Source organism: Cupressus sempervirens, chromosome 8 (assembly GCF_028749045.1).
Source record: "Cupressus sempervirens isolate cs-2001-9-10 chromosome 8, ASM2874904v1, whole genome shotgun sequence".
NCBI lineage: Eukaryota > Viridiplantae > Streptophyta > Pinopsida > Cupressales > Cupressaceae > Cupressus > Cupressus sempervirens.
Window position 1 is genome coordinate 215,986,158 of NC_143125.1, and position 23,678 is coordinate 216,009,835.

General features: G+C 38.6%; 1 protein-coding gene across 4 annotated transcripts in view; it reads right to left on the reverse strand.

Annotated features, from left to right (window-relative positions):
• Positions 1-23,678, reverse strand: part of MAP1D (methionine aminopeptidase 1D) — a 294,689-nt gene that overhangs the window by 227,766 nt on the left and 43,245 nt on the right. For all 4 annotated transcript variants that reach the window (XM_089797260.1, XM_089797259.1, XM_089797261.1 and 1 more), the window contains exon 2: positions 17,012-17,090. In XM_089797260.1, the coding sequence (XP_089653386.1) occupies positions 17,012-17,090 (79 nt within the window). The remainder of the gene's footprint in view (positions 1-17,011; positions 17,091-23,678) is intronic.

The window sequence follows — 23,678 nt, forward strand, 5'->3', positions numbered from 1 at the left end:
ATCCTGATTGTATTTCCATTGTAACAGAACAAGATTTAGTCTTCACAACTGAAGGCATAGGAACATGCCAAGAAGACTCTGTCATTGAAAGCTCAAATCCTGTCAAAGATGTATCAAGTTGGGAAACTTGACCACTAGTAAGAGTCGGAATGCGAGAAACAGCAAAGGAAATAAGAAGAGTCATTGTATTAACTTTCGAGACTAGAATGGAAGGAGTGAAAACCATGGAGAATGAATCCCACATCGTCATCTACTTCATGTAGAAAAGCCTCTTCATGTATGGACAGTGCACAACCTTGTGCAAGCTTTGGAAGAGATATGATCATGATTTTCACTTCTTCATCTGAATCTCTTTATCAGATTCTGTTTCCAATTCTTCTTATGATTCTTCCTCTGATTCTTGAATTGGTTCAAAGATTTGAGATGTTATAGCTCCTTTTCCACCCTTCAATTTGAATTTGAGGAAACCCTTAGCATTAGAAATGAAGCATCATCTTTCCCTGTGATTTCCAGCTATGGCTTCTTGCCAAGAGGACCAAAACTAACACAATCCAAGCCCATCTTGGGATTTACTCTTTTAAGGCCTTTATTTTTCAACCATTTGTTGGTGTCTACTAAAATGGATTGAAATCTATCCATGATAGATGTACCTTCCTTTTGTTGCCACTGAATAAGAAAAGGGCACTTCTTATCAAAGTCGGCTTGATGAAATTCAAGATCAAGGATGTCACTATCATCATCATCTTCAACTTGAAAATCTGAAGGGATCTCCAACATTTTAAGATCAATTATCTACTATAGGGTTAATCTGCAGTAGTCCATCTTCATGATGTCAAGTTGTGTCCTCATATCAATCCAGATGTCTTTGATGCGATGAACATGAGTATAAGCTCTTTTCATTTACGAATTCATCTCTCAATAGTCAAAGTCAAATCTGGCCTTGAACTTCTTCAAGGTGATCAACTGCTGTTCTGCTTTCATGTTCTTTGCTTTAGGCAAAAAAATGACCGAATAGTTGCCAATAGACAAAGGTTTAGCTAAGGTAATGACAAAACCAGGCCTATGCATAGCATGCTGATCACTCTACACGTCCATGAGTTGTCTGGCTAGCTCTATCAAGATAATTGGATCTGTAGCATACCTAGGTAAGGTATACAGCTCACCTTTGAAATATCCAACTCTCAAGTATGTGAAAGTGGAAAACTGAATAAAAATACAACTGTATTGGTTCACCTTCTCCCATGCTGCATTAGATACTTTTTTGACAAATAACTATTTATTGAACAAGCATCAAAAATGCCCAAAGAAGGCATCTTGGACTCTTCTATAATGAAATTTACTATTTTCTTAAGTGATTTGGTCATAGTAAACCCAAATAGGAACTTGAAGATGATCGCCCTTGGTTGAAAGACCAGAGAAAGATCTCATAGCAGCAACAATGTAAACTAGGTAAGAATTCATGTAAAAGGGTACCGAAGTTCGCACGTCGCATTTCTGCTGGCAAATTGCAGTGTTGATGAGCTCTTCCCAAAAGATGTGTTTCTTTATTCTCCATGATTTGAAACATGAACTTATACATCCATGGCTCGAAATCAGTAGAATCGTTACGGCCACAAATTCTGCTGAGAAGGATGATGAGATCCTTATATTCTTGCTTGAAGTTAAACCGATGAATGGTCTTTGGCCATTTGGAGAAGTTGTTTCTTTTATTGTCTAACTAATATATGTTGGCATACTTCTGATAATCACCTTTTTGCCCATTCCAGCACGCTAAAGATGATTCTTTGGTCAAATCTGCACATTCTTTTTTATATGGAACCTTGAAGATTTTTTCAATGACCTTAGGATCAAGGCTAATGATAACCTTGCCATCAACATCTTTGATAGTCTTTGTCTTTGGAGTAAATCGTTGTGCACATCCGAGATTGAAATCAGGTTCTACGGCCGTCATAGGAAACGTAGACACTAGGTGAATGTTGCTTCTCTTGATACGCTTCATTTCTTGACCAGCTCGAGTTTCAACTCTCTGTAGAAAATCAGCCACGTCCACATGACCAATCTTTGTGTCCATTACATTATCCAGAATAGATATGACTAATGGAGTTACATAAGCCAATTCTTTATCATATTGATATTTCATTTTGCCTTTGAATTTTGATGGTGACGACATTTCTTGTGCTTATACTGCAACACAAAAATCTCAAAACATAAATACATCATCAGATGGAATCGCCATACAAGTTGATTTGTGATCAACAAAGATTTGTAAACAAATTGGAGACTTGGTAGATCCAACGAAATGATCTTGAAGAAATCATATGCATATGCAATGGATGGAAATGAAATGAACGAAATACGGAATGAAATGTTATGAAGGTGAAAAATGGAAGATCGAATGAAACAGAATGAAATGAGAATGTGTGAAGATGGAACGCATGGGAACGTGTGCAAATGAAGATTACTGATTTCAAACATGACTTAAGGTTTTCAAGGCATTATTGCATGAAAAATGAGTACATGTAAGTGCAACATGTAATGGGAGATAAAAGTTGAGATGAGATGCAAATACGGGTGGAGGATGCACTTCAAATGTAAGTGTGAATGGAGGATGAGATGGAAGACATGGAAAAATGCGAAAACATGTATTTGCTCATGCAGGTGCAAATGCATATGGAGGGATGGAAATGGAAAATGGAAGAAGGATAATAAATTTTATAGTCACTTTTGGTGAAAATGGGAAGTCAAAATACATGAGAAATAAAAATGACATCTTTTTGACTTTTCATAAAGTGACTTTTAATCAAAATCGGATCTTTTGGATGCAATTACACGTAAGGCATTTCGTGTAATCGTGTCATGCGAATGGATGCGAAAAGTGAAATGAGCGAAAATGGAGGCAGAAAATGAGATTACATGCATAAGTGAATGGTGAATGAGATGGAAAACATGTAATCGCATTCGTTGAATGAGAGGTGAGATGTTGTGACACGGAAACGGAATGTGGAACGTGATAATGCTTTTGCATCAAATGAGGCAACAAGAAGTTCTTGGGGAAGAACTTGTGACTTCTCCGAAGTGAAGAAAACTGGCAAACAAACATAAAAACTCAAAGAAAAATGTACTTTTGGAAACTGACTCATGCCAATATGCAATACACCTCTATAATGTTCCCGTTATAAAATAAATAATAAATTATTCCTTGTAACAGGCTGATTGATTTATTTTATCTTGGACCCATTTTTATTTTTGTTTTCGTAGTTTGTGTCACCGTCGGCTATCTTTGTACACCCTCGGAAAGATTTTCCCGATGGGTATTTAAGCACGGCTTGTAGGAAGTCTGTAGGTATGCTTTGGATTATATTTCTCTGTGCTGCAGATTCCTGTTGGAGTTCGAAATTGTTCGCCATTTTGGAAGTGAAAGATCTTCCCTATTTGGCTCGTGTGGTTTCAGTGGGATTCAATCCTCACCCTATTTCGTTGTGCATGTATTGCTTGGATCAGATCTGGTAAGTTGAAGTATCTTTGGTAATTATTATTCGTATCTAAGTCTCTGTTATTGTGGATTTTATCAATTTCTATGGTGTTCTGTGCATGAACCATGTTTATGTTCTATGTTGGGTTCGGGTTCCTATACCCCTTTCTTCATACTATCCTTCCCCACAACTTTCACTGTCCATACACCTTGACATACCCGTCATTCCGTGCTAAGATACGACCATCTACATCACCGCACGGCCTTGCTACAGTCACCATACGGTCTGCTCCCAAACACCATACTACCATCTGCAATCCACCGTACAACTTGCTCTATTTCAACCGTACGGCCTTCCCTGCATAACATACGGCCTTCTAATTGCAATGTACGGCCTTCTAGCATCCGTACGGACTATCTTGTCCTGTGTACAGCCACCACCTTGGAACCCCATACGGAGCTCTATCTCAACGTATGGCCAACAATTATCAATCGTACAGCACTGTTTCACTCCTCCAATTCAATCCGTACCTCCTGTTTTCTTTACACATCCGTATGGATTCTGGAATTCTTCGATTTGGCCAAGAAAAGTCATTGGGAACATTACAACCTCAACACTCAAATTCGAAATTGGAACTTGGGAAAGAACCAAAAACATGAAAATGAACAAAATCTTCATTTTTAAAGGAAAAATGCACTTTCAATGGCATAGATTTCAACAAGTGGAAATCATCAAGAAAGTAAGTGCATAAAATCAGCAAGATAAGCAAGAATTAAATAGCAAGAAAGAAAGAGTCCACTTACATGAAGACTAAGTGCCAAAAATGAAGGAGAAAGATGCTCCAATGTTGAAAAATTCTCCAAAAACATTTGAATCTTTCAACTTTTTACAAATTTGAATTAGGAGAGGATAGCAAACAAGGAAAATTTGTTGAAAGATGCCAAAACGTGCCCTAAGATTGCTTCACAATCCAACGTTTTTAAGATGCATGTGCTTGGGACGTTTTTAGCAAAAAACATTTTTTGTCATGGTGCATAAACAAATCGATTTGGTGTTTAAACCTCGAATCATGCACCAACATGCCATGCAAACACCAAATAAAGCCAAATTGATTTGGGATGGAGCAAAAATGTGGACCAAAAATGGAGTTATAGTGTCCTAGTTTCGAGCTTCCAAAAACGTTTTTTTAGCGTGTTGAATCCATTTTGAATGCAAGAAAACTCATTGCCCATCAAAAACACCTCAAAAGGAAAAGATTTCATGTAAATCAATCAACAAAATCTCCACTTATGATCAAAATCGGGTTCTTAGAGGGCAAAGACATGTAGTTCTTCAAAATCGGACTCTTTGGAGGCCAAGGCACCTCTTAAAACATGATTTAGTATAAAATTGGACCTTTTGGAGTCAAAAGCATGTTTTAAAATGTGCATACAAGCAAAATCCCACTTTCTAGAGGAGGATGCATGTTTTTAAATGTGCATACAAGAAAAATGGAGAAGAGGATGCATGTTTTAAGTTACATATCACATTTTGGATGTAAAGACATGAAAACTTAAGTTTTGATGCAGTGGTATCAAAAAGGTCCATTTATGATAGATCTTTGATGTAATGACATCAAAAAAGTCCACCAAAATGAACTTTATATGCAATGACATGTAAAATGTCCACTTTTAATGGATTTTACATATAATTGCATATAAAATGTCCACTTTTGATAACTCTAAATCATTTAATTCACTAAAATTTATCAAAATGTTGACTAAATAGGTCATAAACAATATTTATCAATCATATTTAAAAATATAACATATAAACATCATTTAAAAAGTAACATTTAAATAAGCATTTGATTTAAAAACCAAAACTTAAACTGGAACTATATAGTTATATAGTTACTTTAAGTGAAAAATTAAAAATTAACTCAACTTAAAATTATAACATAAAGTGAACTATAGTCACTTTAAGTTAAAAAATTAAAGTAACTTAAAAACATAACAAAAAGTGAAAATAAGTTATATTTATCAAAAAGTGAAAGTCAAATTAAAAATATAACATTCCTGTTGTTGCACCAAAAAGGTCCACTTTCTTTTGAGGCACTAAAATGGGCATATATCTTGACTGACAACTCTGATTGAGCTCTAAGTTGGACCGAATTGAAGGGAAAAGCGAAAGGCATGACATGAGCAAAACCAAAGGACAAAAAACCAACAAATACAAACTCAAAAGCAAAGAACGGACGGTGAAGGCTTAGAAAATCAAGCAAAAGCTCAAAAGAAAGCAAAATGAAAAAGACTTGACGAAGGCCTTCAGTAAAAAGATTAGATATATGAATTGAAATGGATCGATCAATCAACATTAAACAATTGAATATTAAATTCAAACTTAGAAAAACATGAAACTAGGTTGAAAAAGTTTCGTGTTGTTACCAACATTTTGTGGTGACAAAATGCAGGGCAACAATATGCATGTTTGTTTTACGCGCAATCCATTTTACATGTAATGACATCCAAAGAACCCGTTTTTTACTATAGGTCGCACTTTCAAAGTAAAAATTTATCATTTGCACGCATTCCCATGCACCTAGCCTTCATTTCTCAAGGCATCTTTATAAGAACTCATCCTTCTCCCATACGCATTTACATGCCATCCATCTTCCCTAAGCCCCATTTTAGCCCTCTGCATGTACTTTCCATATCACATCCAATTCATTGCATATCTTTCATGAGTATCTAATCAATACTTTGACGATACTATTCCTTAGAGATCCATTTACCACTATTCTCATGGAGTCAGAATCCATATCTTCCAATGATCGATTCAATCCCATTGAAACTTACATGTTGCAGCAAGTCAAGATATGTTAGAATTTCTATAAAGAATGAAGACATCCACTAAAGAAGGCGTGTTTCAAAGCAAAGAAGCCATAATTTATTTGGTCTCCATTTTCCCAATGGTTGTTTGAGAACCTGAGTTCGTGTAGGAATGCACCAAGCACTTCAAAAAAAAAAAAAATTAAAGGTGTTGATGGAAAGTTCTTCCGAGTTTACATCCAAACACTGTCAAGAAGGATTTCAAAGTGTCAAAGATTCTAGAATGTGCCAATCTACAAAGGAGAATTCACAAAAAATTAAGTGAGGAAAGCTTGACCATATCAAGTTTGCAAATGACAACGACCAATTCACCAAAGAGAGTTAGAGGCTATCGAAAGACAACACCATGGTTATTAAGGTGAATGCAGTGGCTCGAAATACAAGAACTCCCGATCTTGTTATCATCTGGGATTGCATCGCCAATAACAAGGCCTTCCAAAACAATCCCTGGGATTGTTCAAAGTTTCTTCTATCTTTCTTCTTCTTCTTTCATGTTTGTAATTGAAGAGGATGTCTTACATGAAAATGTGTAATTACATGTAATATGAATTACATGTGTAATGACATGTAATCCAATAATTTCTCTTGTTAGTTAGACCAAGTCAAAGTTGGTTGAGTTGCTCCCACTGTTTCCTCCATCGTTTTCTCAACTTCATTGCCTACATAAGGAGTGCCCCCCTCATTGTAAAAATCATCTTTTGTTGTATCCAAGAAAGCTCTACCACACTTGTGCAAGCATAACTTTGATTGTGTAGTACGAATTTGGGAGAAAACTGAATAAAAAGAAGTAATTAGATTCAAAGCTTTGACTGGAAGCAATTGTGATAAGAGCAAATTAGAAGTTTTGACTCTAATTTGTGCTTATTTTCTTTGATTCATGTTACTATTGTGTGTTCAATAATAGAGTTGTTACAAACGTAAATGGCAGAATACTTTCTTGATTAATCAGAGATCGAAACGATCAATATATACAAAAGGACGATAAAATAGAATAGAAACATTCTATTCTACACTACAACTAAATATTAGAAACATTCTAATATTTACAGTAAACTACAATAGTGAGCATTAAAGATTATTCTAATACCCCCCCATAATGCTCAATCTATTTACTACACCAATAGACCCCCTGAATTTAACAAACTTGTCAGGACCAAGGGGTTTTGTGAAAATATCTGCTGGTTGCTCTGAGGTAGGGACATAGAGTAACTGAATAGTTCCATCTTCTACTAATTGTCGAATATAATGGCAATGAAGCTCTATGTGCTTGGTTCGTTCATGAAACACTGGGTTTTTGGCGAGTTTGAGTACTGCCTGATTCTCTGAAAACAAAGAAGTTGGACCTACTTGAGAAATATGCATATCTGCAAGCATCTGACGGAGCCAAACTGCTTCACAAGCTGCCTTGACAGCTCCTCTATATTCTACTTCTGTAGAGGAGAGGGCATGTGCCTGTTGCTTCTTACTGGTCCAGGTAACTGCTGCAGATCCGATACTGAACACATAACCAGAAGTAGATTTCCTGTCATCAACTGAGCCGGCCCAATCAGAATCGGCGAATCCACGGAGCTGAGGAGTAGTACTCCTTGTATAACAAAGACCATAATCTGAAGTACCCTGTACATAGCGTAATACACATTTTGCTGCAATCCAATGATCAGTCTTGGGGTTTGTCATGAACCGGGAGATGTAGCTGACTGCAAAACTGAGATCAGGTCTAGTAGTAGTAAGATAGATGAGACTACCTACTAGTTGCCTGAAGAGTGTTTCATCTACAGGAGGAGAATCAGATTGTGCGAACAATTTCAGACCAGTCTCCATAGGAGTGGAGGCAAGTTTGCAATCCTGCATTCGAAACCTGTCAAGCAAACTTCTGGCATACGTGGACTGAGACAAAAAAATACTGTTGTCAATCTGCCAAACCTCAATACCTAAACAATAATGAAGCAATCCAAGATCGGTCATGTCAAAAGTTCTGCATAGATCCTGTTTGATATCTGAAATCAAATGTTTTGAACTCCCAGTAATGATCAGATCATCCACGTAGACAACAAGAAAAAGAATTTCATTACCAGGGTGTTTAATATACAAATTACTATCTGACGGGCTGCGCTGAAATCCCTGAGTAACCAAGTACTAATCAATCTTTATGTACCAAGCCCTAGGAGCCTGTTTAAGACCATAGATGGCCTTCTTGAGTCTACATACTTTTGGTTCTGAACCGGCAACCTTAAAACCTGGGGGCTGTGTCATGTAGACTTCTTCCTGTAATTCACCATTGAGAAAAGCACTCTTCACATCCATCTGATGAACTTTCCAACCATACTGAGCTGCAATGGCAAGAAGAATACGAATAGTACTCATCTTAGCTGTTGGAGCAAATGTCTCCTCATAGTCAATGCCTTCACGTTGGGTGAATCCTCGAGCAACAAGTCTGGCTTTGTATTTGTCCAAGGTACCATCTGCATGGTACTTGACCTTATAGACCCATTTACAGCTAATGGGTTTCTTCCCAAGAGGAAGATCTGAAAGAACCCAGGTGTGGTTCTTCTGAAGACTTTGAAGCTCAGCATCCATTGCATGTTCCCATTCTGGAATTCCTTTGGCCTCTGCATATGTCTGGGGCTCAGGGATACTATGGATGTTTTCCATAAGAGCTATATTAACTGTGTTGTGTTGAATGCTCTTATTTCTAGAGGTTCTACCCTCAATGAGTTCATCAGGACGAAGATCACTAATCGTTTTAGCCCACCATTTTGGCCGAAGAGTCGAGGAGCCAATATCAAATGCTGTCGGGATAGCTGTATTATCAGGAGGTGGCTGAGGTGGTGTATCAGTAGCATCAGATGACTCATGTAAAATAGAAGAACCCAAGTCAGAGATTGCTAAAGACTGAATCTCAGAATGCAGTGGAGAGTCAGAGAGCGGAAATGGTCCAAGTTCCTCATCAAACACAACATCACGACTGAAGATTAAACGATCAGTATTTACATCAATCAACCGATAGGCCTTATGTGTGTAACTATATCCTGTAAACATAAGTTTTTTGTTTTGGAATCCAACTTAGTGCGTTTGACATCAGGAATCCATACATATGCCAGAGAGCCAAAAACTTTCAAATGGTTGATCTTAGGTTTGCGACCAGACCAGGCTTCCTCAGGGGTTTTATGATTAACGGCAAGAGTGGGTGACCGGTTAAGAAGATAGACCGCTGTGGATACTGCTTCTGCCCAATATTTTCTGGGAACATTTCTATGTTCTAACATAGCCCTAGCCATTTCTTTGATGGTACGGTTACGACGCTCTACAACACCGTTTTGTTGAGGAGTGTGAGGTGTGGTGAGCTGACGTCTAATGCCGTGAGTAGTACAGAAGACTGAGAAAGCAGATGAACAAAATTCCCCCCCATTGTACGGATGGAGGAACCAGACTCTTTTTCTAGTAGAGCTTTAAATTGCTGAAATACAGGAAAAACATCTGATTTTTGCTTAAGAAAATATACCCACATTTTGCGACTAAAATCATCCACAAAGAGTAAGAAGTGCCTGTTCCCGGAAATAGAAGGAGTATTCATACAACCACATACATCAGCATGGACCAACTGTAGCACTCTAGATGCCCGCCATGATTCGCCATTCGTAAATGGTGTCCTATGTTGCTTCCCTGCTTGGCAAGCTCCGCAAACGCGATGGTTCTGGGTCTGGATGTTAGGTAGCCCATGGACTAAATTATCCCGAGCAAGTTGTGCTAGATATTGCATGTTTAGATGACCATATCGCTGATGCCAGAGGCTGCTAAGAGCGGATGATTCGGCGATGAAGGCATGCTCAAGAGAATCTCCTGAATCTATAAGTCTATAAATAACATGATCCTCAAGACCGATAGCAAGGATAGTGCGAGAAGCACGATCAATAATTGAACACTTATTTCCACTGAAGACGACATCCAACTGAGGAGAGTGCTTCATAATCTGACTAATAGACAGAAGATTATGTTTCATGCCAAGAACATAACATACATTGAGAAACATGAGTTTTCTTCCTCCAAACTGAATCTGAACATTGCCTTTTCCGACAATATTGTATTCTTCGCCGCCTCCAAAGATGACTGAATCAGAATAGGGAGTGAATTCAACAAACCAATCACACCTATGAGTGAAATGTCGAGAGGCACCAGAATCGATGTACCAGGCAGAAGATTTCACATGATTTGTAGGTATGCTGGCCATAAAGGCATGATAGAGAGATTCTTTCTGCTCTGAGTGTTGGGCAGCATTGGCTTGCTGTTGAATTGAGTTTGACTTCTGATGTTGTTGATACAGATGGTCATAATATGCAAATGTCTCAAATGGCACAAATTTCGAGGTGAGAAAATGAATGACCCAAAAAAAATGGAGAAGTATACGGACGAGAGCTTGAAAAACCCAAAAATAATACGTTGTCAGAATTTGGATCCGCTGGCTCGAAAATCGAGGCACAAAAATCGAGACACCCACAAAAATCTGACGAAGACCCATTTGAGATCTCAAAAAAACCACCAAGAATATGTGATCAGAATTTTTTTTTGAACCAAAAAAGTAGGGTTTTCGAAAAAAACTTTACCGGACTGGAGAGAAAGTTTCAACTATGGCAGATCTGCGCAAAAACTTGCAGAAAACGACCCAGACCAGTCGGATTTGAAAGTTGACTCAAGCTGCCTATATACCACCAATATACTGCGCCAAAAAACCAGACACGATTTGGAAAATTCGCGTCAAAAAACAGACATGAAAAAAATCGCGTTTTTGTTCTCAGTCGTTTCCAGAAACCAGTAGAACCCAGAGTTGCAGCAATGAACCACGAACCAGGCAGCATTCGAATTGCAGACAAAATTGGTGATATGTGTCCAAAAAAAACTAGCTGAATCTATTACAGGTGCCTTATTTGATTACAAATCGCCATGATTCAAACAGATGATAAAAAACAAAAACCCTAGACGGTTTTTTTTTTTTTTTTTGTGAACAATCAGAAATAATTCCGAAAAATCTTTAACAAATAATTTCAATAGAAATTATAAATTTTCCGGAAAAATTTGAAGCATTTGCTCTGATACCATGTTACAAACGTAAATGGCAGAATACTTTCTTGATAAATCAGAGATCGAAACGATCAATATATACAAAAGGACGATAGAATAGAATAGAAACATTCTATTCTACACTACAACTAAATATTAGAAACATTCTAATATTTATAGTAAACTACAATAGTGAGCATTAAAGATTATTCTAATAAGAGCATAGTGAATTAAAAAATCGGAGCTGAAGCTTTGAGTAGGAGTGATTGTGGTGATACATAGACTAGAAACTTTGACTATAGCTTGAATTACCATCTCAAATTCATGAAAAATAGTTAGAATTCCCCTACTTCTGGAAGTCTTTGCGCCCTAATGGTAGAGGCATTTCTTATAGAATAGATTAAAATAGGACCTAGAGTCAAACTAATATGCTTTCAGCTAGCCTTTGAGTTAGTGTTAGTTTATTAGTATCACCATTTCCAAATATTAGATAGAAGTGTAGTTAGAGATTTCATCTTGTCCATTACTCGCTCCGCGCTCTGCGGGTAAGTGGATTCTTTCTTGAAAGCTAAGAAGAATGAATATTGGTAACCCCCCTCATAAATCTCTCAACTTCTTGCTTACCTTGAGTTGATCCAAGGAAAGGTGAGAAGGGGGAGCCTTCCCTTTAATGTAGGAGAGACTTTGTCTTACAAACTGTGGCTGGTCTACCTATTTTGTCACTGGATTTACCGAAAACTGTCGGTTGCAAAATATCCACCCAACAGTTATTTTGGCGACTCTACTAGGGACATGATGCGCATTTGAGAGCCTCGTGCTTTCATTTGGAGCAGACCCTTATTCTTCTTCATTGTAAATATTCATTGGAATTGTTTCATGCATTTGCCAACGACATGTAAATGGCCCAAGGTCCTTGGGGAAAAGCTTTTGGACCGTTGAATCTAGCTCCACCTCTACATAATCTCCCTGATGGCTCATGAAAGAACTTTCCCAAATTTTTCAGTGATGAACAACATCCTGATGAGCATATTGTTGCTTTCTACATTGCATGCAATGTTCATGCTATTGAATATGAGGACACATCTGTAAGGTTGTTCGTGAAAACTCTCCAAGGCGTGGCTGCTGATTGGCTTTACCATTTACCACCACATATTATAGCAAATTGGGCTACTCTCATAGCCAAGTTTGAGGAAAGGTTTAAGCCTCCAAAAGATGTTCATGCATTATTGGCCCAACTTGCTCGGCTAAAGAAGTCATCTCATGTGCCTATACGTGAATTTGTTGCGCATTTCAACAAATTGACACAAAGAGTTCCAGTTGTTGCTCAACCTACCACCGCAAAACTATCAGATATCCACCCAATAGACAAGAGGAAGCATGGAGACAAGGGAGGGAGGCAAGGGAAAGGGGGAACTAGCACAGGAGATGGAGAGGCGAAGGAAGCAAAGATCAACAAAGGTGATAGGGGTGATGGAGAACCCAGAGATGAAGCAAATGAAGGACTAGGAGGCTATCACATAGTCAACAACACTGGCCTCACCGCAATAAGGTCAACAAGTGAAGCTATGAGATCCCGAGAAACATTGAAGCCCATTACAAATCACGAGGGCTTTCTAATTACAAGAATTACAAAGTCGAAGATGTTTCTTGTACTTGTTGAGTGGGCCTACAGAGTTAGCTAAGGATCTCTAGAGACTGGACCCACCAATCTTAATGTCCTCAGTACAAAAGGAATCAAAAACTCTGTCGTGAAGTGGAGTCAAACCAACTTGGGTACGGGCACTAAAGTCTATGAGAATAAGGTCACCATTGCTTGCAAACTAGGAAATACTATCAAAGAGAGCATTGTACAGGTCTCTATCAATGTCATTGTGGATGCAATAAGATGTGGAGGTGGGGGAAAGTAGCAAACTACAATGAAGAGATCCTTAATATGACCGAGAGCACAACAGACACAAACCAACATGAATCTAGCCCAAGTGTCAAAGAAGAGCACAAAAACCTAACTCCAAATACAATCATGAACAAAGCAACCCACACCACCAAAGCCTGTAACACCACCAAAGTAACTAGTCTACATTCAACACACAAAACAACCACTGATAGCCTAGGATGCATGGGAGGGTACAAGTTAGGCTTGCATGAGTCTCAAACAGACAAAGGATACCTGAGATACCTAAGGCAGCATAAAGCAACCCGAGTGACGACTAGAAAGAGTCATTACCATTCCAGCAATTAAAAATAAGCTAAGAGTCCATTGAACACCCCACATCTGTAGGTTAAGTAAATGTCATTTGGCAGCCTCAATGTGGTTCTTTGTCCAGCGGGAAGGAAAGGAGTCTTTGATGACAGCTTTGAGATTACAGATAACTACCCATTTACCATTTCTTCTAGCATCAGCCACTAGTATCCTAGATTGTTTAAGTTTAGCCAATTGCAATTTGATTAGGTCTTCATCAAGAAACAACCTTAGAAGGCAACAACTAAAACTTACATCTCACCTTAGAGGAATCAAACACAAGCCAAGCTTTGTCACAAAAAATCCCTATAAGACTAAGGTATTCATCAAAGAAAGTTTCAACCACTACTATAGGGTTCCATGTTAATTGTGGAAGCCCACAAACCCAGAGATTCAGTTCTTCGAATCTTCGTTACCTTTCTTCAATAAGTTTTGATTGGACCAGTGCATCAACAACTGTAGTGAGGGAAGGGGATCCATTGTTGCTCTTACCATATAACAATGCCTGTGACTATAACTTTTTATCTTTTTCAGCAAGGAGGTTATCGTGGGAAGATAACAGCTCTGTCTACATGGCCTTAACTTCTAAAATATCTAAGTCCTTGCCAATGGTTTGTGAGATGTTGAGTAGGATGTGGAGTTATGCATTCTTGGTGGCCAACTTACAAACTGTGACAAACAAGCTTGAAACAAACATTGTCATGTTTGAGCTTCACCAATTTTCCCATAAACTCGTGTAGTTTAACATTCGAAAGCTTCAATCATTGGTATGTAAGCAGAGGGGTGGGGAAGCAGCATCCACAAGCAATTGTAACAGACAGCTAAAGAAGGGCAATCAACACCAGAGCTTGCACAATTAGTAGGATATCAAAAACAAAGCGAACCTTGCAAAAAGAGAAAAACGTAAGGCACAGAAAGAAGAGCGAATGTTTGCAAGGGGGGAAGAAGAACAAACAAACAACCCTGAAAAGCTAAAGGTCAAGCGATGGGGCAAGTTGAAAGGGAGACAGTCATGGTTAAGCGAACAAGATGGATGAGAAAGGAATAAAATCAACAAAGTAGATGTAGTCCAAGCACAACAAACAAATATTCATTGAAAGAGGAAGCTAGACAAAGGCCAACAGTCAAGAGATGGATTGGGCAAGAGCTGGGAGCAAAAAATACAGTCGTTGAGCAAAAGATCTATGTACAGAGAGCCAACAAGCACAGTGAAGCAAGAGGGCATGGGCAAGGACAGAGATGTTTGTGCTTGAGAGTAGTGCAAGGAGGAGCAACACACGAGAGAGCCAACTAAGAATAGATGGCATGACCACAGGAGAGGAAGCAATGCACAGGGGAAGCTATAGACGCAAGCACAAGGGCACACTTCATCACTACAAGGAAAAGCTCAGGAGTACAAGTAGATTGGATAAGAGATTTATTGAATGGTGTTCAATGGTGAAACTAGTGTCCATACCTTTTGTTACTTGTTGAATGTAAGCAAAGCTGAAAGGTTAGTTTGGGCCAAAAATGCAAGTGTTTAGCTTCTATTAGAGATGTTCATTTACATTGCACCTTCATAAGGTATTTAGATGAGCATCGACAATGTGAAAATCATTCCTGCAACAGCATCCATAGGAGATAGCACCCTCCTATGGCTAGTTGGTTTTGCGAAGCAAGAATTGGTTAGACGCTCACCCCATCATTGACATTGTTGTGCATTCTTAGAGTTAGATTAGATTTTATTTCCTTGCAAATTGTTGGTTGGAAGTGATTGAAGAAGTTAAGTTGATATCCATTGAATGAATAGAGCAAGTCCCTTTGTGATAACTACAATATCAATTAAGAAGGAACCTTGAGGTTGTCTCATTTGATCACACAATTGAGATACATTGTTTACCATATGAGCATCCTTGTTCACGAGAGAATTGAGTATTTGGTGTTTCATTTCGAAACATTGAGTATCTGATTATGTATGTTGTAGTGGAGCCAAACTCACATCAATGTGATCATTACAGAGTCAATGAACTATATGTTTTTTGTTTTCTTAATTTTCTGTTTTGTATTATGTGATGGATACTAACATAAAATGTGAAGTAATGAAATGAAACTGATTTGCCAGAAATGAGAAGTGATCTTTGTATTATCCTGATTTGAGTAATTTTTTTCTTCTAATTTTTAAATAGCTGAGCAGCTACTGATGAAATGTGCTAAAGTAATGGCTGGATATCACATGTAAATTCAACTACAGTGGGATTATTGCATCATAAACGAGAAGCCAACCTAGAATAGCTACACAACCTTAGATAAAACTTCTTATTTTATATCATCAGACATCTTCTGGACTGTGTTTATTATATGGTATGATGTGATGCTAGAGAAAAGAAACAATATTTCCAATCACTAGTTACATTTGCAATAAATACAATTACTTAATCATTAAGTTTAGTTGGTTAGAGAAATGATAATATGACCAAATTGCGGCTTTAAGAGATACACTGAGTTGATAATAACCAATTTGTGCCCATAAACCCCAATGAACTGAATAACCAGAGCGAATCAATGCAGCGTCTGACACCCATTCAGACAGCAGCTATTAAAATAAACAATAAAAATAAAATAATCTTGAAAAGGGAACATGACACTTGAATCTTGATGTGACTGACTGGAGATGAAATAACCCCTGCAAACTGATGTATCAAAAGTCTGATCTCCATAAGAAAAAATTCTGAAAATTGCACATGTAGGTCTATACTTAAGATCTGAGCAGGAGATATGGACACATTCAGGGAGGGTTTGATTAAAATTAAAGACTTACTCAATTAGTCTAGGCCTAAAAATTTTAAGGGTATAACAATAAACTGAGAAATCAAACTTACATTTATCATTCAAGATGGCCAATAAAATTGCTTTCTTCGTATTGTTAGCTTGCAATTCACCAAAATGAAAAAGCATAATTTTCAATTCATTACATTGTATCTCATTAAACATAGTTGTGGATTGCTTTTACTGGCACCTTCTATTTATCCCTGTAACAAAATGTAAATTGTTCAGTGTAATTTATTTAACGTGATTTAACAACTACCCTTTTTAAATTATTAGAATGTGTGAAAAAGACCAATTCTGTATTGACGAGTTTGTTTCCATCAGAAAAGGACTGTGATGAAGAAAAGCATACAGTTTGAAATAGTGCGTGAATTGGGCTTGATCAATCAAAATTTTGCATTCATTATTTTGAGTTTGTATGATTAGAGTGCAATTCAAACATAAGCACAAAGACAAGTTATTAGTCTTTCCCTAAGTCAATTAAGTGGCAACAAAAGAAGCTTGCCTGGGGACAAAGATGCTTGATCCAAAGCCCTACCAAAACAATGACAAGGAATTTGAGGAACAACCTTCTGTTAAATAGAAGATCAGCTAGACCAGATAATTTTCTCGAGACAACCAGCAGATGTTTTGACTTGCACGAGTGAGCTGCACATCAAAATGACAACTGTGGCATGTTATGAAAGCTGTTGCATTTAATCATAAGTTTGATATGCAAAAATCAAACTTGTAAGAATAAACAAGGATCCCACGATATATTCAAAATTATCATACTAAAAACGTTTTAACTGTGTGCAAATTTGTTCAAACAAATAATAATGGAATTGAATGCAGGTAGTAAAAGGACAAGCATAAGAAAATATCAAAAAACATAGAAAGAAAGCCAGCTCAGAAGACTGAAATTTTACAGTATCCAACCCTTCTATCACATTAGTCAAGAAATTTGTGGAGCAGAATCCTCAAAAAAAAAAAAAAAACAAGAAATATAGAATGGTTTCCTAGCTCTATAAAAGGAAATTTAGCTACACAATAGCATTATATTGAAACAAAAAGAAAACACATTTCCAGTAATAAATTATTCCAAAAGGGGAAAACAAGGCATATGTGCAACATTGTTGATTGCTAGTCACCAAAAGAATTGAGTAGCAATTGGCAATCAATTGGTTATTAGAATATTGTAATGTTTCTTCAACAGCCATCTTAGTTGTTACTTTATTGGGTAGTTTCTATTTACTCCTTTGTTCACAATTGTTTCTTTTAGAAATGACATCTTTGTAAACCTATATAGGGAGCTATCATCTCCTCTATGTAAAACAACAACATTGATTATAACATGGTATCACAGCAGGTCGATGAGATTTCAATTAATTTACCAAAAAAATAATGAAAAAACTGACACTTTTATAATTTGGATTTTTTTCCAAAAAAATGATTTTCCGGTTATTTAAAATACAAATTGTTTGAGGTACTTTATGAAAAAATTGTGGTTCGTCTTCAAAGATTTTTGTTAAACATCGCGAGCTTGGTTGAGGGTTTTGATTGAGTGATTCTCTAGTTTGAGTAGAAGTCTCTGAAAATTGGAAAGTTGCATATTCTTGCATGTTGCTTACATGTGCTTCCGTGAATTGCACGTCGCTTACACATGCTTTTCGTGAGTTGCATGTTGCTTGCATGTCTCGTTTTGGGTTTTTTCTAATTTTTCCTCAAAAATTATCTATTTGGTTTTAACAAATTTTCCTCAAATTATATATTGAAATTTAATTTATTTTTCCTCAAAAATTATTTGTCGGGTTTTAACATTTTTCTCAAAAACTATGTTTTGTATTCTCCGATCCATGTCTTGGATTTTGTTTTCTAGTTTTGATTGATTTTTCACCTGAATCGTGTCTCGTTTTTAAAAAAATTCCAATTTTTTGCCTCAAAAAATTGAATATGGTTTCAATAAATTAATTCACAAAGTTTATGTGGGATTTTTTGTCAAGGATTCTTGTTTCAAGATTTTTACCATTTTTCTAAAAAAAATGATGTTTTGTTAACTTCAATCATGGTATCTTACAAATCTATTTTGAGGCATCTTGTTCATCTACAATAATTTGGAGGGTTTGTCGATTTTTCCTCAAAATTGTGATTGTCATTCTCAGTATGTCTCTATCTACAAGGAAGAACAATTACGTTTTCGAAAATCAGGTTGGACATTTTGTGATGATTTCTAATCAAAATTTTTACATATTTTAGGAGGGTTATGTAATGTCCCCATCTTTTAAGCATATCAGTGAAGTTCTTAGCCTTTACATTCTTCGAAGGCTAAGTGGAGAAATAAGGAGAAATTGATCAAATTAATTTCTTATAAAGTCAAAAGTCAAAAAAAAGAAAAAAAAGAGTGTGACTTTATATTTAATTAATTTAATTGGAGAATGCATTAATTATTGGAAGGGAGAAGCTTCTAGCAAGTGCATTAATTATTGGGAGGGGGAAACTTCTAAAGAATGCAATTATCAAATATTTGTCGTCAGTAAATACTGTATCATGATGTATCCCGTTAGTGTATCAGGATGGGGTGTTTGTCAAGACGTATGTCGTTAAGCTGACAAGGTGTGTATTGGGATGTGTGTATCGGGAAGGTTCTACTATTGTAGCCGACATGTTGTATATGGCCGACGGATACCTTCGGGAAGGTTCCTCTGATAGTATTTATATCCCCCTTCGGGATTATTGTAATCATGGGATATCATCAAAAGCATAATGTAATATCTTAGCGTATGCAAATATAGTTCTGCTATTCTGTTCCATTGTCTGTATGCATTGATTTCTTTACCCAGTACGGTAAACATTTGGCGCTGTTGCCCAATGGACCTAGAAAGGCAAGCGAATAAAGAGTAATGCCAAACCAGCTGAACAAGAATAAGAACAAACTAAAGGAAAAGGACAAAATACACACAGCTCAAGGAAATCTAATTTTGGCACAACAAACCGAACGTAGGAGGTTCCAGAAGATTGCCGATAAAAACAAAAGCGCGGAAGAATTGTTGGAAGAAACTCGACAGCGTGTGGAGTTGGTGGAAGAAGCAAGGGAGGAGTTTTTGAATTTGTATTCACCGAGAGAAGAGAATTGACTCGCACGGCTCCAAGCGCCGAGGGGGCAAGAGCGTGAAGTGAACTCTTCGTCCGCGATACACTTCCAGAGGGGAAAGATTCGCTGAATAGAGACCTTTCTTCACCAAACAGCACAGCTGCCAGGATACCAAGCGTCAACATTGGGATACCAAGCATCAATGTTAGGATGGCGGGACCAAAGGAGAAGTTGCCTAAATTTGATGGTGATGGAGCAACTGATCCCATCCGACATTGTAAAACCTGCGAAACAATTTGGAGGGCCAATGGCATAATGGATACAAACGAATGGATGAGGCAATTTCTAGCAACCCTACGAGGTGTTGCGATTGATTGGTTTATTGATACAGATCCGCAAAAGTTAAATAGTTGGAATAACATTAAAAAGAAGTTTTTCACAAAATTTCAACTTTTGCGTGACGATAATGAAATTGTAGCAGAAATATTCAATACTAAGCAAGGGAAGAATGAAACGTTTTGAATCTTTGCACGGAAGTTGAAAGACTTGATCAATAAGATGGAGAATAAACTGGCTGATGGGTTACAGAAAAGATGGTTCATTGAAGGCCTTCAACCAAAGTTGCGAAAGAAGATGAAGATCGTGCCACCGTCGACATACACTGAAGCGTACAACTAGGCAATGAACCTAGAAAGTGAGGAGAAGACCAAGAAGAAAAAAAAGAATAGTTCATCTGATTCAGATGATGACGCATCTTCAATAGAAGATAGCAGCGATGATGAAGGCAGCAGCAAGGTCCGCACCCTGTAGAAGGATATGATTCGGATGATGGAGTTCAAGAACATGAACAAGGAGACTAAGGGGCAATGAGCTATGGTGCACGGAGTGCAAGAAAGAAGGCCATACGAAAGGATCCTCCCCGAAAGATCAATTTTGCGAGATTTGCCAGATCATGGGACATTTGATAAAGGAATGCCCTTTCAACCTGAAAACAAGGACACCGCAACAAGTGTTCCTCACACAGGAAGCGTCCACGTCCAGAGAGCGCGGCAACAACAGTGCAGAGGGTGCCACGTCGGGAGGATACAGAAATAATTGGCACAGCCAAAACAACAACAATAGCGGCAACAACAATAATGGTGGGAGGAGTCGAATCCAGTATGATGTGAATGGCCAACTGATAGTTCAATACCCCGCATGCAATCTGTGGGGTCACTTCGCCTGAGAGTGCACAATAGCGAACACACCGAAGTTGTTATGCAAATGGTGTGGACCTAGCGATCATGACGATGCTAAGTGCCCAAAGTCTCGAGTAAACTTGATTACTGTCGGGACAAACGAGGAAGAGGTTTGGGAAATCACTCGGAAGCAAGCAAAAGTGTATCCCGACCCGACGGAGGAAAAGAAGAGATTGGAAGAAGTGCGGGTCGAGATCCAAAAAGCAACATAGGCAGAAACAACACACCTGAAGGACACACCTGGTACCTCCATACGGAACTGTGCAGAACAGAACATCGTACGGCAAATATTGCAAGCCGAGGTACTCGTCAAGATAAATGATCTATTACTCACTATGCCTCAACTCCGTATGGCACTCATGAATATAATTCCGATTGCTAAGCAACCAGCAAAGCAAGAAAAGGAGAAACAAGGGGGCGCAAGTGCGGAAGACCCAATGCTGTTAGCTCTTTCATCCGGACGCTATTCGACGGTTGTCGATATGGGCATTGTTGGAACTGTGCTAACGAACACGATAGTGGACAAAGGGTCCAATGTCAATGTGCTACCAGAGGATACCTGGAAAAAGTTGGGACAATCAACATTATGGCCACCTACCTTCCAACTGCTAACCGCTGACCAACATGGAATCAAGCCATTGGGAATCCTAACAGCCCAACCAATGATGATTCGAACACAATCGTTCCTGTTGGATTTCATTGTGATCCCACTGAAGCGAAAAGAATATGATGCCATTCTGGGCCGAGGGTGGCAGATACAAGCCAAGGCGAAACATGATTGGAAGAAAAATACCTTATCACTTGAAAGCAAAGGGCAGAAATATGTCATTGATTTGCACACTCAAATGGTCGGGGAAAAAGCTCTGTCATCGGACTCTGAAGGTGAAGAGGATGAAGTCACGCAATGTCTAGACCCAGATCAGGAGGGAGTCCTGTGATTGGAAGGTGGATCAACAAACGATGACTTGGATTCGGTGAGCGGTCTCTACCACTAGCAAATGGAGGACTACGAGCTATTCTAGAGCTGCAACGTCTTGACAATTGAGGAAGGACAAAATGCAGAAGAATTTCCAAGTGAATTCACCGAGATAAAGGAAGGAGATGCGCCATTGGATATAACACCCGCTCATAAGTTCACTGAAGGGGAACACATCAAATATCATGAAGCCACACTGCAAACCATGAATCTGGGAGACGAAGCTGAACCACGGAACATACTGGTGGGTTGCAACTGGGACCCAGTACTGAAGGCAGTGGCATTTAAGATATTTTTGGAGTATAAGGATGTGTTTGCATGGACATACAAGGACCTGAAAGGAGTACCCCTAGAGTTATGTGTGCACCGCATCCCGTTGATTGAAGGAGCACTACCTGTACGGAAGCGGCCCTACAAGATGAAAAAGAACTATGCGGCTCAAGTTACAAAGGAAATCAACTGCATGCTGGAGGCCCGCATTATCTTCAAGGTGCAGACCAGTGAGTGGGTGTCACCTATAGTAATTTCACTAAAGAAGGACACCACCCAGATCCGGATATGCGTCGATTTCAGATGCCTGAATGCAGTCACCATCAAGGATCCGTTCTCGATTCCGTTCACGGACAGCATCCTGGAGGAGGTGGATGGATTTTTCGAATACAATCAGATTTCAATCACTGAGGATAAACTGAAAACAACATTTGTTGTAAAAGATGGAGTATACGCATATAACCGGATGTTGTTATGCTTGTGCAATGCGCCTGCTACATTCCAGCGGATCATACTGCACATCTTTGACAAGATGTCCATTGAAAACTTCAAAGCATTTTTGGATGATTGGTCAATATTCAGTGTCGAGGACAAACACCTGGCAGCACTGGGAGAATGTATGGAGAGATGTCAACAGCGCACCTAGCCCTAAACCCGAGGAAGTGCAGGTTTATGGTTCCACAGGGAAGGTTGCTCGGACACATAGGCTATAAGGAGGGGTTGAAGACAGATCCGGATAAGGTGAGAGTGATATTGGAGATGCAGCCGTCCACCAACGTAACGGAGGTAAAATCCTTCCTCGGACATATAGGCTATTATAGACGCTTCATCAAAAAAATTTCCAAGGTAGCATACCCGCTGGACAGGTTAACGTACAAGGGAGAATCATTCTGATGGGAGAAGGAACAAGATGAAGCATTTGAAGGGCTCAAAGTATGGTTGGCTATGGCACCTATCCTGGCGTATCCGAATTGGAGCAAAGAGTTTCATGTACATATCGAGCGTCCAACTATGCAATTGGAGCAACCCTGGCGCAAACAGGTACCCACAGGCTGGATCACTCAATCTACTTTGCCAGTCGACTGCTATCAAGAGCTGAACAGAATTACAGTACGACCGAACCAGAAGCTTTGGGGATGGTCTACACTGTACAAAAATTTCTTCATTACTTGCTAGCGACGCCATTCGTCTTCTAGGTCGACCATCAAGCTCTACTATATATGATCAACAAAACTGTCATTCAAGGAAGGATCAGCCACTGGTTACTTCTATTGCAGGAGTTTACCTTCAAGATCATCGTATGGCCGAGGAAGAAACATGTCAGCGCAGATCATCTCTCACGCCTCAAAATAGGAGAGCCGGCAGACGATGTGAATGATGACTTTATTGATACACAGCTATTCCAGATTGTTGTACTGCCAAAGTGGTACACGAGCATCGGAGAGTACCTGTCAACGGGACAGTTTCCAAGTAGCATGCCACCGAATGAAAGACGAAAGTTAGTGTTACGAAGCCGAACGTTTCAGCTGATTAATGGGTTGTTATATAAAATGGGACCCAATTAGATCCTAAGGCAATGCGTCCTAGAGGAAGAGATCCCAAGGGTACTGAAGGAAGCACATGAAGGACCGGCAGGAGGATATATGGGGCCAGACACGACCGCACAAAAGATACTTCTGGCA